Source organism: Artibeus jamaicensis, unplaced genomic scaffold (assembly GCF_021234435.1).
Source record: "Artibeus jamaicensis isolate MK-2021 breed Jamaican fruit bat unplaced genomic scaffold, CSHL_Jam_final contig_391, whole genome shotgun sequence".
NCBI lineage: Eukaryota > Metazoa > Chordata > Mammalia > Chiroptera > Phyllostomidae > Artibeus > Artibeus jamaicensis.
The window spans coordinates 3,839,853-3,859,278 of record NW_026521814.1 but is presented as its reverse complement, the minus strand read 5'-3'; the positions used below and the strand labels follow the sequence as shown (position 1 = coordinate 3,859,278).

Below are 19,426 nucleotides of genomic sequence, written 5' to 3'. Positions count from 1 at the left end.
CCTTATTAAAATCAGTAGTCATAGAGCCAAGAACTGAGAGAAACTGGTATGTTTCTTGCACTTGGTTATGGAAAGTCTAACCCAGTGTAGAACACTGGTCCCACGTGGTGTATTGTAGCTTCTGACAGATTCAGTCTTTAGAGACATTGTATATCCTTGAATCGAAGATGCTATCAGATACTAGATTCTCCATTATATTGTGTACCATTGAAAGAAAAAAAAGCTGACAATTAAATTAGCACACTGTTCTTAACATTTAAAAAAAATTAAGACGTAATTTATATATGGTTAAATTTACCTAGTTTAATATTTAGTTCTGCAAGTTTTGACAAACATACACAACCACCTTGGAAATTGAAATATAGAACAATTCCATACACAGTGTTTTAACCCTTATATTACATTTAATGAAATTGAAAGAGACTTTAATTTGAAACATTTTCATTGTATCGTTCTTGTGCAATCACAGAAAGGAACATATAAAGAAAATAATTTAAAAATGTTTACTATTATAGTCAAAGTTTCATTGTCCTTTCAAACTAGAGCTGTCAGAGACTGTTATTTCATTCAGTCTTGTCCTCTGAGGTCAGGAGTGTGGGAAATGACACCGCATTTCTGGGAATATGCTCTACTATTGCTCCAGGGATTTTCCTTCAAGTTTTCTATGTTTGTTACACAACTTTTAGCCTCCATTTGCTTATTTGGCTAACTCTGTGCTTTGTGTTTTCCTCAATTGAGTAACATGCCACTGAAAGTTAAGCAGATTCTGTTCAAAGTAAGTAGACACTTTCTGACAAATTGGTGCTGGCAGCCTTAATGTTAGTCTTGCTGGATACATGTAGCCATTGATCTTATTGGCTGTCTGTTGCTTTGAAATATCTTCATCTTCTTACTGAAAACAGGGTGAAAACCAAGCAAGCACCCTTGTCCCCTCTCTGGCCCCTCTTCCTCATACAGCGCCACAATGCAGTGAAGTGGGTTGCCCTGCTCTGGCAAGTCCCTCAGGCTCTGCCCCTTACAATGCAACGGGCACATCAAGACAAAGAAATATGGCCCAAATGAAAAAACAGATCAAAGCTCCAGAAAAAGAACTAAGCAACAAGGAGCAGACAACCTTCAGATGCAGAGTTCAAAACACTGGTGATCAGTGTGCCCACAGAAATTAGTGAGTATGGTTGCAAAATAAAGGAAGAAGTGAAGACTATACAGAGTGAAATAAAGAAAAATATACAGGAAACCAAAAGTGAAGAGAAGAAAACCAGGACTCAAATTGGCAATTTGGAACAGAAGGAAGAAACAAGAATTCAAAAAAATGAGGTAAGGTTTAGGAACCTCTGGGACAACTTTAAATGTTCCAACATTCAATTCATAGGGTTCCAGAGGAGAAGAGGAAGAGCAAAAAAAAAAGGAAACTTATTTGAACAAATAATGCAGGAAAACTTCCCCAGTCTGGCAAAGGAACTAGACAGGCAAGTACAGGAATCTCAGAGAATCCCAAAGAAATTGGACCCAAGAAACATCAAGGCACATCGTAATTATATTACCCAAGATTAAAGAGAAGGAGAGAATTCTAAAAGCAGCAAGAGAAAAGGAGAGAGTTACCTACAAAGGAGTTCACATAAGACTATCAGCTGACTTCTCAAAAGAGACCTTGCAGATAAGAAGGGGTGGAAAGAAGTATTCAGTCATGAAAGGCAAGGACCCACATTCAAGATTACTCTATCCAGCAAAGCTATCATTTAGAATGGAAGGGCAGATAAAGTGCTTCCCAGATGAGGTCAAGTTCAAGGAGTTCATCATCACCAAGCCCTTATTATATGAAATGTTAAAGGGACTTATCTAAGAAAAAGAGGATCAAAACTATGAACACTAAAATGACAACCAACTCACAAGTGTGAACAACTGAACCTAAAACAAACTAAGCAAACAACTAAACCGGGAACAGAATCACAGACATGGAGATCTCGTGGAGGGTTGCTAGGAGGGAGTGGGAGCGGGGAGAATGGGGGAAAAGGTACAGGGAATGAAAAGCATAATTGGTAGGTACAGGGGGAGGTTAAGAATAGTGTGGGAAATGGGGAAGCCAAAGAACTTATGTGACAACTCACGGACGTGAACTGGGGTGGGGAGGATTACAGGAGGGTGGGGGCGTGCAGGGCGGAGGAGGATAAAGGGGAGAAAAAATGGGATGACTGTAATAGCATAATCAATACAACATGCTTAAAAAATATCTTCATCTTCTCCACGAGGTTTGGCTGTTTCTTTGCCTCCAGTGGTTTCGCTTGTTTGGCAGTAGTGACATGTGCAGCAGGGACACCTGGGACCCCAGGTGGGCACGGTGGCCTCACGACTGTCGCCTGGCTGACAGCAGCTGGAAGATGCTGTTGAGAGTAGGACACACTGGTTTCACACTTGTAAAAAGGTGAAAAAAAAGTGTGCATTAGAGTTGGTAAAATATGGTATTATGTTCTCTACTGCACATGTTTTTGAGCAAGTAGATTGAGGTACATGTGATTAGTTTACAGACTTAAAGATCTTTGGGAGCAGAGCTAGGGCCAGACACTGGCTTTTTGTCTGCTTGTTTGAGGTTCTTTTTAAGTACTTTTCGAGAGAGGTTTTGACTTAGCAGGAGGTTGATGTGGTAACAAAAGTATTGGCCTGGTGCTCAGACAAGTACAGATTCTGGTTCTGGGCTTACATACTTGCGACTCTGGACGTTGCTTACATTCCCTGCAACCTCATTTTTCTCACCTGAGAGGGGGGATGATAATGATACCTGTTTCAGAGGAATAGTATGAAAGTACTTTAATATAACTTTTATATGGCATGTGCTTCATTATATAATTAACATTAGATTATTTTCTAATACATTGCAACTATATAAATAAAGCTTATTTAAAAAAGTAGGTTCCTGACAACTGTTTGATTTTGATTTGTGACATATAAGGACATACTTGTAATTTTAGAACATCCCCCCCATCCCCAATCTAATAATCAAATCTCTTCCTAAGGAAAAAATCTTGAGTATATCTCAAGTTCTAGAAGGAAAATATTCTACGGGCAAGTATCCTGAGATATGTTTCTTTTCATTAAAAGTATAAGTAATGAAAATCTTAAGATTATAAAATGAGCCCTGGCTGGTGTAGCTCAGCAGATTGAGTGTGGGCCTGCAAACCAAGGGGTTGCTGGTTCAATTCTCAGTCAGGGCACATGCCTGGGTTGCGGGCCAGGTCCCCACTGGGGGTGTGTGAGGGGCAACTGCACATTGATGTTTCTCTCCCTTTCTCCTTCCCTTCCCTGTTCTCTAAAAAAATAAATAAATCCTTAAAAAATAAAAGATTATAAAAAGACAAAGATTCAGGTGAAGATCAATAAAAATAAATAATATTTTTTTTACCCACCTATATTTTTCTCCTTCATACGTACAAAAATGTCTATAGCAATATGAATTTAATATTTTACTTTTTTAAAACATTAAAAGTAAAATAAGATAGATGACTTAATGAACTATTTGGTATTTTAAAGGTGATTTTTTTTTTGTTAAAATTGTGTACTAGAGAGTCTAATTTAATATTACTAGAATTGTATAAAGCTTTAAAAACAAGATTCTAGTTATATAATGTGCATGTTATGTATATATATTGGTCATATGAAATTTTCAGCTAAAGTGTATATAAATGTACTTCCATTTACAAAATTATATATCGTGATCAGAGCAACTCACCTCAAAAGATGCTTACTCTGGGTGTAATGAAAATGACTGAATATTATAGTCTGTAATTAGATTTATTTTTCAGGTACTTGACAAAATGATATTTGTGTATTATGGTGAAGTTCAGTTATATAATAGTGTAAGAATATGCTGTGTCCTCTTCTGTTATAGGTTCATTAATACATTTCTGCCTAAAATTGATAATAAATGACAGACCTCTAAATGAATTACAAGTTTGTTTTGTCACTAATTATGTTCTTGAGAGCCAAAAAATTTGAAATTTACTAATTGATAAAAACTGTTACTTAGAGATTAAACATCATCTTGTCATTGTTGTCTTTGGGTTTTGTAATACTCCGAAACCTGACTATTAATTTTTGAAAGACCATTTCATTAATTTGGAGCTATTTTACACTTAGTATAGGGAATTAATTCTAGAATTTTAGAACACAATATGCTTTTTATATTCATCTTCCATTCCGATCTTACAGATGAAGAGTAGGGACTCCAGCATGACCTTCTCAGAAACAAGGATTTTGCTGGGTAGGAAAAGTTTATTATATAATGTATAAATAACTCATCATCAGATTTGTTATTTCATAGTACATACTTATTTTCTTTGTACTTGGTTTTTATTCCCAAAATGGCTTATATGAATGAAACTAAACATACTTACCAGAATGTTAAAATGCATAAGGTACATTTATCTTTTAGCTTTGTGACTTCTGTAGAAATGGGGGAATGGACTGCTGAAGGCTAATTGTTTTCTTAAAATTCATCAAGTATAAATTTTATTTATATCCTATTGAAATGATAGAATTTATCCTCCAAGTCAACAAAATACTGTTTTACAAGAATGGAAATAATCGAGCTCTTTAATGTACTGGTATTTTTAGAGGATGGCATAGTCTGATGATTATAGAATTGTGAGTGTGGTGTAATGCTGTTTTCTGAATTACATTGAGACTATTTAGTGAATGTTGTAGAAAGTACCACATTGTTTAGCTATAAAAAGAAACATTGTTCTTACTTTTTAAGACCATGAGTGAGACAACAAACCAGTTATTTCTGGTTGAAACAATTTCACTTTACTTAGTGATGGTCTGTTTCAAATGCAGTGATATTGAAAACACTATAAAATACTGTGTATTTTGTGCTCTATATTTAACACAAAATTTCAAACTTTAAAAAATCCCAATGTATTTTTATTATAAAAGATTGTTAAAATACTTAAGTATGACTAATCTTTACTAGTTGAAGTTAGTTACACTGTATCTTAGAAAACTGAACTGAGGACAAGAAAGTTAAGTACATAATATAAAGTCAGAGAAGGTAAAGCAGATGTCACAAAGTCAGGCATTTTTCTCTGAAGGGCAGGAACATATTCCTTTCTCTAACCATATCCCGTATCAGATTTCACTTACACTTAGTCACACCAGGCAGTAGTGAAGTGGACAGTTAAATCCTAGTATAAGCTTTTTGTCAGCCATGTTATAAGCTTTAATAAGAATTGACCCCTAAAAATTAGTTATCAGGCTATGTGAAATAAAGATTTACACTCACTTACTAATAATATACCATTAATAAGTAAAACAAAACATTTGTTTCATTTTGTCATACTTTTCAATTTCACTTGTAAAAAGTGAAGGCCTGTGAATAGCTGATTCAGGAAGTGTTCTCTTTTTCACTGATAGAGAGTTCTGTGATCAAATAAGTCTGGAGATTGCTGATCTTTTTCACTCCACCTGGTTTTCCTGCCTCTGGTCTAGCTTTCCTCCCATCAGTTCTCCCTTTCAGCCAGGGAAAGCAACTCTTAAATGCAACTCTGATTCTGTCACTTTCTTGCTTAAAACACTTCCTTTCTATTTTTTTTTCCTATGATGCCAAGGGCCAACTTCCGCCCTGTAAGACAGCTGGGAGGGACCCTGCATCCTCTCCAGCTTTCATTCCTCCCGTCCCTGACTCTGCTTTACCTGCGCCTGGAGGACTTCCATCTCTTTCTTCACAAGGTTATCTTTTCATTATATGGGTATGTTGCACTGTTATTTTTTCCAAAATACCTTTCTATCTCTAACCCAGGTGTGGGGGGCGGTGTCCTTATGTAGCGCATTGTCCGGTCACTTGGCCTAGACTACTGCCGTTTGCTTGTTTCTGTTGTGACAAACTTAAGCAAGTGTCTCTAGGACTTACCACCATGACTGTCCTAGTGTGTGCACTGAAAACTAATGATTAGATAAATTTATTAAAACCATGATTTAAAATGAAAATTATATGGGGAAAAGGCCCTATACATTGTGAATTGATAGAAGTTATATAATTAGAAGTCTGTGTATCCCAAAATGTATTAGATGAAGGATTTTAAATAGTGCCAGTTTTGTTTGCCAAACTTTGTATTTAAATTTATGATTGCTTTATTGCTTTTTAAAGACAACAACATATATTGACTAATAAGTACTAGTAATACATATATTGAAAGGCAGGGAAATTATAATATATGCTAACTTACTTAATGTCAAGTATTTAAATAAATGCCACTTTCTAATTTCTTCCCCAAATTTTGGTCATTATTCTATGACCAAGTTTATAATCTATGATAAGATCCCTAAGGCAATAGATAGTGAAAAATATTTTTCATGTATTTAAGGAAATATTTGTCATAAAAATTGAATTAAAACTCTATATTGTAACTTTACCCCTTGGTTGAAGTGGCAAATTCTGTTCTTCAGTAAAGAAAGGACCATTTAGCACTGTTATACAGCCTGATTATTTGATTCTGGACAACTTTAGTCATGTCTTCCCTTAATCATTCATTTCTGCTTGCCTCCCTCTTTCCTTTCCCCTCCTTCTTCCCACCCCACTTAAGTTTGGCTGTGATTTAAAAATGTTATTCCCAACTCATTGGTAGTAAATCTAATTAAATGTTTCTCAGATAATTGTTAAGCTTTTAAAAAGTTATGTATCAAATTGCTCGAATTTGAAAGAATAAAATCTGTTGGAATTAAAATAAACTTATCTCAGAATTCTACTTTAATTTGTTGCAAATTTCTTAGAGCCTGCATCCCTCAACATAATTCATGCTCTGACTTCCTCCATGGCATCGTCCAATGAGCCTTACTGGGAAAGTAAGCCAACACTGTCTGGGGAATGATGCAATGGAAGCTGGGTACACAGCCTCCCCCGACTTCAGTCACCCCCGTCCCTTGCTTTTTCCTGCTGTACTGGGCCAAGTGAACTCAGTTTTTCCACATTAGAAGCATCCTCTGCCACAAATTTCATTGCGGGCAGGTGCATGCATGTATTTGCATGTATGAATTGTTATACCTGGCCTTTAATAGAGGTGCATATTTGATCTGTGGGCCTTACATTGGAATATTCCTATTTAACACTGCTGTATAATACCTTATGGATTTATGATGAATGCTTCCCAGGTGCCAGGTACTATGCCAAATGTTGTGAAGTCTACAAAAATATAAGTCTTTTGTGTTGTTTTGCAGATTTTTAGCTTTCATTTCCCCACAAATACACTTTTTGTTTTGTTATTAGCATTTATTGATGAATGTTAATCTGCCGCGTAGATCAACGTGAGATTTGACTGTAAATGACAAATATGAAAGGTGATAAACATTTTACATCTTTTTGTTTAGCAAATTTTTAATTTAGTTGCTAAACTGTGTTTTTCTAGGTACTCAGCTAAAATAAATTTTCATATTTACTTCATGTGTAGCTATAAAGAATCAGGAAAATACATTATTTCTTTTTTTTTTCTTTTGAATGCTCAAGAAATAACACATTAGTCAAGGGACTAGCTGTGTCTCTGGGACTTTGGACCGTAACCCCATCTCCCGTCAGTCTTTGGTGCTCATCCTTCTGCGAGGAGGAGGTAGCATGTTCACAGAGAATGGAAATAAGTGTGTTATCTAGTGTGCAGTTGTCTTCTTCTGTCATGGATATTTTCACTTTAAAGTAGAATGGAGGCGGGAGCAAATGCACTGTCACTGTCTGGCTACCAGTAAGGGCATTCTATTAAAAATGTTGATCAACATATGTAAAACGGGCTTTTTTGGGTACATAGTTCCAGCAATTTTGCCCCTTGCACAGGTTATGAACACTGTACTGTCATCAGGATATAGAGCAGTTAGCTTCATCCCTCCAAAAAATTCCCTTTTGCTCTTTCATGGTAGTTACTCCCTCCCTCATCACTATCACCTTGTGACTACTGATCTGTTCTCTGTCACTATAGTTTGGCTTTTTAAGAATGTCATAAAAATGGAATCATTCTCCTGAGACCACCTTCTTTCACTTAGCATAATGCCTTTGAGATTCAGCCAACTTTGATACATACTAGTAGTTCCTTTTTATTGATTAGTGCAGTCCAGGATGCACTGTAGTTTGTCTCTTCATTCACTGAATGCTATTTGGCTTCTTTCCCGTTTTGAGTTGTTATGAATAGAACATTCACATACAGGTTTTTGTGTAAACATGAAGCTTTCATTTCTCTTGTGTGTAGGAAAGTGATTGGTGAATCATATGATAAGTATATGTTTAATGTTATAAGAAGTTTTCAAATGATTTTCCAGAGTGGCTGCACCATTTCCTGTCCCACCAGTGCCTGGGAGTTTTATTTGCTCTTCATTGTCACCTCTACTTAGTGTTGTTGTCCATATTTATTTTAGCCATTCTAATATGCATCTAGTGATACCTCATTTTGTTTTTAATCTACATTTTTCTTGTGTTGCCAGATGTGAAGGAGCTTCTCATGTGATTTGCTGTGTGTAGGTTCCATCTGGGGAACTGTCTAAGTCCTTTGCTGGTATTTAAATTGGGTTGTTTGTTTTCTTGTTGAATATTCATAGTTACTTATATATTCTATATATAAGAGCTTTAGCTAATGTAATTTGCAGATATTTTCTCCCAGAGTGTGGCTTATCCTTTTATTCTCTTAACTATATTTTATAGAGTAAAAGTTTTTGATTCTAGTAAGCTTTAATTTATAATTTTTATGGATTATTTTTTGGTATCTTATCCAAGATGTTATTACTCAACCCCGGATCATGAAGATATTATCCTACAGGTTTTTTTAAAAAAGAAAAAGGATTCAAGCTTTACATCTGTATTGAGTTCTATTATTAATTTTGAGATAATACATTGTTAAAGTTATAAAGTTCAGGTCTAGGTTTCTCTCTTTTTTTTCAGCATACACATGTTCAATTATTCCAACATCATGTGTTGAAAAGACTATCATTTCTCTGTTCATTTTGAACCTTTGTTAAAAAATACGTTTTTTACGTCTGTGAGGCTGTATTTCGGGACTCTCCGTGTTCCATTGATCTAAATATCTATCCATCGGTCAGTACCACACTCTCTTCATTACTGTAGCTTTATAATAAGTCTTGAAATCAAAGAGCAGTTCTCCAGCTTGTTCTTGTTCAAAATTGTTTTATGTTCTTGTTCCTTTGCCTTATTATATATTCTCGAATCAGCTTGTCAATATCTACAAAATCCCACTGGGTTTTGACTGGAGTTTTGTTAAGTGTACAGATCAATTTGAGAATTGACCTCTTTGCTGTGTTAAGTCCTTTAATCCATGAACATTGTGTAAGCCTCTCTATAAGTTCGATCTACTTTCATTTCTTTTCTCAGTGTCATGTGGGTTTCAGAATTCAAATCCTACATACGTTTTGTATTTTTAGTTCATTTTTGTGTTATTTTAAAACTGTTCATTACTATATGTAACAATACTTTTGGTTTTGGCAAAAGGAAATAGAAAAAGGCCTTTTCTTCTTTCTGTGGACTAAGAGACTCCTTCCTGCTCCTTAACCTTGAGCTGTGGGGGGCTTCTCCTTATGCTCTGCTCTCTCTTACATCCACTGTCTGCTTCCAAGTTTTGGGCTGCCTTCAGTTCTGGCTGTGTACTGGAGGTGAACATGGCATTTTGAATTCTGGTCTGCTCCAATCCACCTGCTCCAATTTAATTTGAGTCCTCAAATTGTTGCTTCATGCATTCTGAGTTTTATAGCTGTAGTCTGTTGGAGAGACAGAGTGTGCTTAACTTCATCTTTCCTAAAACTAGACCCAATACCAGTGTGTTTGCAGTGATGACAATTAACCCTTTTTAAATCACATCTCAAGTTCTATTTGCTATTAGCAGACAAGCCACCTATGTGTTGAGATCTCACAGCATTTTTCCCTAGTCTGCTGTCAGGAAAATTATATCGAAACTCTTTTCCCAACTCTAAGTACCAGGCTCTTATTTACAATCTTAAAGCATTTATTAGGGGAAAATATAACATTTTGGACCTCGAGTTATTGTAATTGAATATTTGATATCCAAGGAACATATTTGTGACAGTTTTCCTTAAAGAAAAGTTATGATTGTGTTTAAAATTATGTTTGAATGAAGACTGCTTTTGCTGACAGTCTTAACAAACTAGAGAGAATTGAAGAATTGATATTTTAAAAACAAATGTTTATGCAAAATAAATTGTGTGAAATTTGATGTTATGCACTTAAAATTTTTATATAAATGATGAGAGATGGAGGCAGATATTTAAAACAAATAATAAACTTTCTTAATTTGGATATGAGTCTCAGTTTTATCTTTTATTCACTGCTTAAAAAACTGCTGATTTATCCAGTCAGAAATCCTACAGTGAGAGCATTAACATTTCTTTTTGTGTTGAAATTAGGGTAAATACATTTTTTTATTTGTTAGTCACTTGTGCATTTAAACTTTGTTTTAGGTGTGCCCAGCACAAGCTAGTATAACCAACCACAGATTTCTGACTTCATTTCCAGAAATAACTGTTCTTTTAAGTATAAATTTTAATTAATTCTGTGATCCAGCATAATAAGGTAGAGGTATAGTTATATAGTGTTTAGTTTTATTCTGGTTTCCCCTGAAACTGAATATATGTAGTAGCATTTGTATCTGTTGTAACATGTTCTTGCATAAGGGAAAGGTAAACAAAGTAGTTCTGGGCAAGGGGAAAAAGTTCTCACCTGCTTCGAGAGTGTTCTAGGTTCCCCCTTGTTTTTCTTGGAAGGAAAATGTGCCATAGTCCCAAAAAACATATGTAATCAGATCTTCTTGAAAAGACTAGTTGAGAAAATATCTCAGTTATGCCGCGTTTTGATGAAGGCTAGAAGTCGGAAGGGAGGAATGGGTTCATGGTCATGGTGGAATCAAAGACTTTGGAATCTGCAAGCTCTGGGTTTGAATTTAAGTTTTGTGTCTAAAATGGTGAATATGTTGCTTACCGACTGAGTTTCTCCTTTTGGATATAAGTAATTTTTCTACTTAATTTATAGGCCTGTTAAATGAATTCTAAGAACATCTGTAAAGGAACCCCAAACTGTGCCTGCCACGTAGTTGTGTACTCTGCATGTGCCTGTGTTGTGCAATTGCTACAGCGAAACAGTGTGTCATTGAGAATTTCTGAGCTCTGTGAAAGATGACTTGCTAATGTTCAACCTTGATAGATAGCAAGGACACTGATTAGCTAACCTAACAGGGTACCCAGTGTTTGGCCGGAGCACCCTGGTTTGCAGTTTGCTTACATTCCTTGAGGCTGAGACAGGTAGTAACAGGTTTAGAGGAAGGTTGGGGCGGGACAGTAGCCTGGTATCTGTGGGTTATCGGGCTATTTGTTTATTACCATGTTTTTTTATTTTTTCCAATAACATTTCACATTCAATATTATTTGGTATTAGTTTCAGGTGTACAGCATAGTGGTTAGATAATCATGTACTTCACGAAGTATTCGAGCTTTTCTTCCGTTAACTTTTTGTGAATAGAGAAATGCCATCTTACAAACACAAATGTTCTTGTGTCACCTGTAGCACATGATGGAGTGACTAGACACCGATGGAGGATTAAATTAGACAGTTTAGTCTTTAAGGTGAGCTTTGAAGGTATTAGACTACACGTGCCTGAGAAAACTGACCATCGTATCTGGTACCTCTAGTTGTGTACAGGGTCCAGTGAGGGCATAGAAACCACACTGTTGGTTAAATGGGAAATTTAGCATAAGGAATTATTAACTGTGATAAAAGAGTAACTGTAATATATAAGGAAACAATATATGGCTCCATATTGCTGAGGGCCAGTCACCAAGGAAGGACAAACTGGCTAAGGGCTCAGACCCGCATGGAGAAGGTGTGGTTCAGCCCCTGAAGCAGGAAGCTTGCTGGTTTGGGCGGACTGGAGCTGGCCGGGAGTTGCTGAGCAAAGAGTCCACCCTCTACAGTGTAGGTGGGGAGCAGGCATGGAAGTACAGTGTGAGTCTGAATGCCGGAAGGCGGCAGGAGTTCTTCCAAATGAATGTGATGGCAGCGATGGGAAGGGCGGCATGGTCGTAGAAGCGGCTGCTGCTTGGAGTGTGACCTTCTGCGTCACAGGTGATTGTGTGTGGGCTGAGAGGGGCCCTGCTGAGAGAGTATACACATCAGCACGGGCGAGAGGTCTTTAGAGCCTCATTGTGTGTGGGAACTCTGGTTTCTATGCGAAGAGGACTTTGGAAAGGTGATTTCTGGAAGGAGGCAGCAAGATCATAGGGGGATGGCGTTCTGTGCGCATCTGTCTTCACCACCACCCACCACGCCCTAGCCCAGGCCTGGCATTCCAGGAAGCCCCTTCCATTGCAGTGTCGCTCTAGTATCCTCTGGAGAAAAGCTTAACATCATGTGTACTTTAAAGAGGAGCTATGTCAGGGAATTCCACTGTTTATTACAGGGCCAGCCTTGAAGGGTCCACTTGGAACTGAGATGCAGTAAATCGATAATTCACACAGCATCTTTCATTTTTGAAAAGAGATGCTATGCCAGTCTATTAAATCTATAAATTATGCAAAGTGGAAACTTGATACCCATTTTGCTTTGTGTACAGCTTTTTATCTTCTGAAAGAATGATTGATTTGTAAAACAAACAAGAACTTTAAATCAGACCGATGGTGCACAGAAGACCTGTTGCACTTTGATCACAGCGTCTTTCACATCTGCTGGAAGCTATTTAGGTTTGCAGCAGTGGATCTCAAGGTATTTTGTGGTCATTTGGGGGCAGTGGGCATTTGGAGTTGTTGTTTACAAGGAGAAGCTGCAGGTCCCTCTTTCCCTCTCTATTACCCTTTATCCCCACCCCTGCCCCTCCATCGTCCTGGTTGCCTGGTAGATTTCAGCCTGCAGGGACCCAAGGTAGCCTAGTTTAGGAATGTCTGCACATGAAAGGGCTTTCAGTTACATATTGACATTTTAGTTGTAACTGGTATCAATAAGAGTTCTAAAAGTAATGCCTTATTTTACTTCTAGCCTTGTGAATAGCATTGATTTTTTTGAAAGCTTTCATGTGAAATAATGTCAGTTAACTTTTTTTTCCTTTAGACAATTTTATTGCTATATCACTTCCCCTTCTTTTTGGGGAAGTTCCCCAGCAACTTCCATCTGTCATCATACACCATAAATTTTTTTAAAGAAACTTTAAAAAAAGATTTTATTTATTTATTTTTAGAGAGAGGGGGAGGGAGGGAGAAAGAGAGAGAGAAACATCAATGTGTGGTTGCTTCTCATGTGGCTCCCACTGGGGAATTGACCTGCAACCTAGGCATGTGCCCTGAGTAGGAATCGAATTGGCGACCCATTGGTTCCCAGCCTGAGCTCAATCCACTGAGCTACACCAGCCAGGGCACCATAAAGTTTTATAAGAAGTTGGTGGCCTGTACAGAAACCCAGCCTATTTTTAAGGTTTTTATTAATTATAATTAATTTATATTAATATTACTTCATCATAAATAGCACATACCTACTGTAAAATGTTACAAGATATTAATGTTCAAAAATAGAGCAGTATTTTCTTACCTAGACATTATCCTATTTATACTTCAATGTGTAGAATTCTAGATTCATTTATTTCCGCATGCATTTGTTTTTACCAAAATGAAATGCTCTTTTAGCCATATTGGTTTATCACCTGCTTTTTCTGCTGGTGCTCTTCACCTTTCCACGTCAATGCATTTTTATTTTGTGTAATACCCAGTTCGTTCTCGCATTGGCTCAGTTGCCTCCAAAACACTTACAGGTATTAAACTAGTTTATCCTAATTACGATATAGCCTGGGACTTTGCTGTACATCAGGTTATGACCTGTAAACTTCTCCCTCCGGTGACAATGACTTTTTGAAGAGACGCAGCCAACTGCCCTATCAAATACTAGACTTTCTAGAGGTTTTTACTGCTTTCTTTTGGTGGTGTTCGCTTGTTCTTAAATCCCCGTGTATGGAAAAGTTAGAGCTAGGCAACATGGATTCAAGTTCAGTGGTTTTTGACCAGGATACATTTTAGGTGGTGCTGTCTGTCTCACAGTGTGTCACGTCAGGAAGCACGGTATCCAGGGGACCCCCACTCATGTGGCCCGCTCTGTAGACCACTGTGCCACTGTTTCTTCTGGGGGCTGCCAAGCCCAAGTGTCTTATATCTGGTGTTCCACTTATTCCTGATTTAAAAAAATAATAATAAAAAAGAATTTTATACGTGTCCTGTAAAGTTGTTTTAGTGTCTCTTGGGTGAAACTTTGAAATGATTTTTAAAGAAAATGTACATTTTAAGGTTGTCAGTACACAATTTGCTCATCAGAGCTTTCTCAAAGATTAAGGATGCATTATATTAGACTTAATGCAGAGATCTTTGACATCAAGAAAATCATAAAGTATCTTAAATATTTTAGATGTGTGTTCTATATGATTTCATTTTAAAAAGTATATAATGGGAATTTAAACCCTGCAAGAGGTATGAGGAGGACGTTGTACACAATCCTGGAGAGACTCAATTTAACTAGGATGGTTATCGATTAGTCTATCAACTGTACGGGCAAGAAAAGTTTAGGAGATATCAGCAATGATGAATTTAATAAAACATAATGAGTAAGTGAAAATTATTAGTAGTAATTCCATGAAACAAGTGCCATTTAATGACTTTTTTAAACCTTGAGGAAATTGTCTATTTAAGTTATTGTGCTCCCATTGCAGTTTCTTTTCTATGTTTGTTTCCCTCTCATGTGTGTATGTGTGTATGTGTGTGTGTGTGTACTCATTATCATACGCATATATGATAACATTCCTCTTCTGTTGAAGAATTTTCAGTTTCTTTTTAGCTGTGGGAATGCTTCAAAATTCTGTATTGCTTTTCAAATTTTTTAAAGGCCTTCCCTGTAGAATGTTATAAAGGAGCAACTTTGAAAGAAACATCTAGGGTAGTTTCCCTTTCAAAGTAAACATATTTGATTACTCGATATGTGGAAGCAACTTTTCCCTAGAGATGAAGATGAGAAGAGTCCTAGAAGGAAGTGGGCTGAGTGAAGACTGGTAACTGTGATAAGTATTTCTCACAATTCACTTTTGTTTGTGTTGGCTTTTGCAGTTGGCATTGATTTAGAAGGCTTACAAATTCATATTCATTGCTTTTCTTAACAATACTAGGTCTCAAACACTAGGACTTGTTGGGTGGGGAAAGGATTTATGAGTTTGACAATGTCTTTTACTTTTTTTTTTTTTTGATAGTCTGTGTTGACTCAGTAAGAAAACACAGAACAGCTTAGGGTAGGGGCTGGGGGTGTCTATGTCCTTCACCATCAGCCTTTGTGTGCGGGCTGAAATTGCCTCGTGGTTCCTGGGGAGTTCAAGTCCTTGTGCCTTATGCCTACTAAGCCCCAGTGAGTCCTGTTCTTTCTCCTTCCTTCTGCTGCCACGGCATTATTTTTAGAAGCATGCACCTGACTGAACAGTGGAATTTGCCAAATGATATGAACTGTGCTGGGCCATTATTATGCTTAGTAAAGAGTCACTGAAATGTCAGGATTTTAAATGTGGCATTGTGTAGTTACTCATAATATTTGGCATTTTTCTCTCACCTGATTTTTGTTTTCCCTATTTGCCCTCCCCCAAATCACCTGAAATGAACTTTTAGTTGTCTACTTCGGAAACTTCTTACCAGGACCACCCCCCGGGTATAAGATGTCTCTCACATTCAAAGACATTCTTTTTACTCTTCCTAGGTAGCATTTAGACAAGTTCAGTGTTCTTTGATCTTGCATCTGTGGAATGATTTACGGTATGCATAATTTAAGCCTTACAATAACCCTGTAAGAATAGGGAGTCCCATCACCAGGATACAGAGGAGAAGGCTGTGGCTCAGCTTCCACCCTTTCAGTTTTGAGGTTTGGGTTTTTCCTTCCGAAGAGATTGCCTAAAAGGCAGGCAATTTTTCTTTTCTGAACACAGAGGGCTCTGCTGCTCCTTCCCTCAGATTCTTTCTTCCTCTTGTAAGTATGAATGCCCTTGTGCTTGTAAATAGACAGCCGTATTATTTGTGGACAGGGGTCCTAATTGTGTTTAAATAATTAAGTAACTTACTTAAGTGCTGTTTTAATCATCTGGCAGAACTTTTCACAATGTGAAAAAACACACAACACACACAAACACAAATCTCATATCTGTAATGGAAAATTGCTTTTCTAGTAAGTGTCCACAGTGATTTTTGTATTTCATGCTTGGTTTTGAATTGTTGAATGGTTCCTCATAAAAATATCTTTCTTACTCTTTTACAAACTAGAATGATTTTTTTTTTTTGCATTTTATTTTGCGTTTCATGAAGACCCATTAATGTTGGAAAGGCATTTCATGTAGAACTTAATATGGAAACTGTAAAAACAAAAGTCTCTCAAAGTATGTTTCCAGGTCACTGTGATTTTAGTCATAAGAATCTATGCAAGAACATACTATATTTTCCAGACTATAAGACGCACCTTTTTTTCTTTTTCTTCCCCCCCGCCCCCAAATTTGGGACGAATAATGGTTGTTAATGCTGCTGTTGAGTTCTGTTTATATTTACATTGGTATAATAGTATGTTATTTATGTTATTAAATATTTTACCACATTTTTGCTTCAAATTTTTTTTCTATTTTCCTCCTCTAAAACCTAGGTGCATCTTATGGTATGAAAAATACTGTAGATACCTTCTACTATAATATCATCTCATTTATTTTTCCTTCAGTATTTTCCATCAAAATAAAATGTATGTCAAAATTATATATGAAAGTATTGTATTTAAAATACATTTTGTTAAGTAAAATATAAAACATTGGTAAAAGGGTCAGTTGTGGTATTACTGGAAATCTCAGATAGTATGATGTCCCCTTTTTAAAATTTATTTTTTAAAGAAAAGATTGAGACTTTCTTTAAAAGGTTTTATAATTCACTGTCATATAGCAGAGTATGGTTTAACTGGAAAAAAATGTTCCACGTATTTCTACAATGTAAATAGTGTGTAAATCACCAAAGAAGGAGTAAATTATGTTTCAGAGGTCTGAATCATACTGAGGGGGTGGGTTTGGCCCATATATGAGGGTAAATTTAAGAGTTTCTGCCTGTTTCAATGAAATTATTATTGCAGTATTGAATATTGGAAGTAAGAAGCAGAAGTTTTTCCCAGGCTAAGTAGTGACCCTGACTAGAAATTTAGTGGAGTTTCATAGTAAGAATGTTTATGTGTGGAAGCTGTAGGGTGTATCCTGCAATGGAATGTCTGCTCCAACTAGAAATTCCAGGGTGTAGGACTAGAAAGGGATTAACTCTGGGGTGAAGCAGCAGAGGTCACTTTCTGCCTAAATTTTTTTTTAAGACTTTATTTATTTATTTGTAGAAAAAGAGGAAGGGAGGGAGAAAAACATCAATGTGTGAGAGATACATCGATCACACATCCCCAACTGGGGACCTGGCTTGTAACCCAGGCACTGCCTCGGCTGGGAATCGAACTGGCAACCTTTCGGTTCACAGGCCAGCACTCAATCCACCCAGCCACACCAGCCAGAGCCTAAATTTTTATTTTTAGGGCAGTATTTTCTGATGGGCAAGATCTTCACAGAATGTATATGCTCAAATGGGTTCTCTCTATATACTAAGCATTAGTAAAAATTGATGTTTCAAAAATTGCTTGAAGTATTATAGAGCAAAAAACTTTGAAGTGACTTGAATGGGATTTTTTTCCACTATGATATCTAATGGTTATTAAGGTGCTTTACTTATGTAATTTTAATAAAAACACTATGTGATCGATCGATACTGCTCAATTTGAAAGTTGATGAAATTGAGGCTTACACAGGTTAAATAATTTGCCTAAGGTCATATAGTGAGTAATGGAATTAGAGTTTGACCTTAGGCCTTTTGAGCATGGCTTAAATGTTTTTAAAATCTTGATGCTATTGTGAAAAGCTAACCATTTCCAATTCCAAATCTGAGATAACCAAGATCCTAACGCTGTTCTTTCAGGAGCCAGTGGGAATTGGTTTTGGAAGTATATTTACTGCTTATTTAAAATATCATCTCTGAGTGTCTATCAGAGGAGTATTTGGATTAAGAACAAAATAATTGAGCACATATCTGAACCTTTCTGATACTTTAATATAAATGCATACTCCCAGTTTTTAATTGCAGAACATAAAAGAAAAATTAGCTGTTTTGAACAGAAGAAAATCTAATACAGGGAAGATGATTATGAAAGTGTTGGCAGTTTGGAGCGACAGGGCCTCGGCCAGGCCTTCAAGGGCATGGTGCCCTTTCCCTGGCCTACCTGACGCACGGCTGCCTCTGCTGTCATCAGGAAGGTGGAGCACAGCTGTGACCCAGGAATCAGAAAGACATCCCCTCAGATGGTGGCTCTGATGCTACCCTGTGAATGTTGGATTCATTCTAAGAGAAAAATGATTTTCCCATTCTTTGTTAAAACCCATTAAATTAGTGGCTGGACAATGGAGTGCTGCTATAATAAAACCCAGTCATGACACTGCTTAGCTCACTTGTTCCTTCCTAATCTTATGCCCACTTATCTACATAGCAGACCCCTAGTTGAAAGGAAATCTGCAATAAGAAGTATTTAGGGCTTGGCCTCTGTTATACAGGAAGGCACACAACAAGGAAGTTGATATGGAGATTGAGCACCGGTCCACTATATCCACTGTACCAAACTGAACTAACAAGCAAAACAGAGAGAGACTCATAGATGGAGAACAGATGACAGCTTAGTGGGGGAGGGTGTGGAGGGTGTGGGGTGGTGTTTAGTGGGTGGAGGGATTGAACAAAAAGGAAAAAGGAATCATGGACATGGATAATAGTGTGGTGATTGCTGGGGGGAGGGTGGTATAAGGGAACTAAATGGTAATGGAAAAAATATAATGAAGATTATATAGTTTAAAAAAAGAAGGAAAAAATCAGATCAGTGGATGAGACCTTACTTTGTTTCCACAGCCACATTTCCTGACCTTCCTCACCGCTAGCACTCATTAAAATCCCACCTTTGGCCTTTCTGGTCATGTATCCTGTGGAAGATTCATTAGATTTTTTTCCCCCAGTGTTTTGAGTAGGTAGAGTTATGTTTTTTTTAAAAAATCCATGCTATTAGAGGCTTTCTCTGTGAATAAATACTTTATAAATATATATTTGAGTAATATATGCAGTCACACTTTTTAAATTTTGAAAAATTGGATATTATAACAGGTAAGGCAAAGATACTAGAGCTAAACACTAGTTCTTAATCCCAGAATACCAGGAAAAAAAATATTTAACAGATATAAGTCTAGGAGATTATCTTAAATTTATTGTATCTCTAGGAGTATATTCTGCAAAATACTTTTTAAAAGGTAAGCTGCAGGGAATCAAGTATATGTGTACGTAC

At 36.8% G+C, this 19,426-nt stretch overlaps 1 protein-coding gene across 8 annotated transcripts in view; it reads left to right on the top strand.

The window, feature by feature from the left end:
• The window catches only part of COBLL1 (cordon-bleu WH2 repeat protein like 1), a 159,865-nt gene that overhangs the window by 34,596 nt on the left and 105,843 nt on the right, over nt 1-19,426 (top strand). For 2 of the 8 annotated variants that reach the window (XM_053665176.1, XM_053665173.1), the window contains exon 1: nt 5,450-5,741. The exons of 3 other annotated variants lie outside the window; for them this stretch is intronic. In XM_053665176.1, coding sequence (XP_053521151.1) covers nt 5,590-5,741 — 152 coding nt within the window. In that variant the 5' untranslated portion in view covers nt 5,450-5,589. Of the gene's footprint in view, nt 1-5,448; nt 5,742-19,426 lie in introns of those variants that run through there. 3 more of the 8 variants (XM_053665171.1, XM_053665170.1, XM_053665172.1) reach the window with 2 other exon arrangements.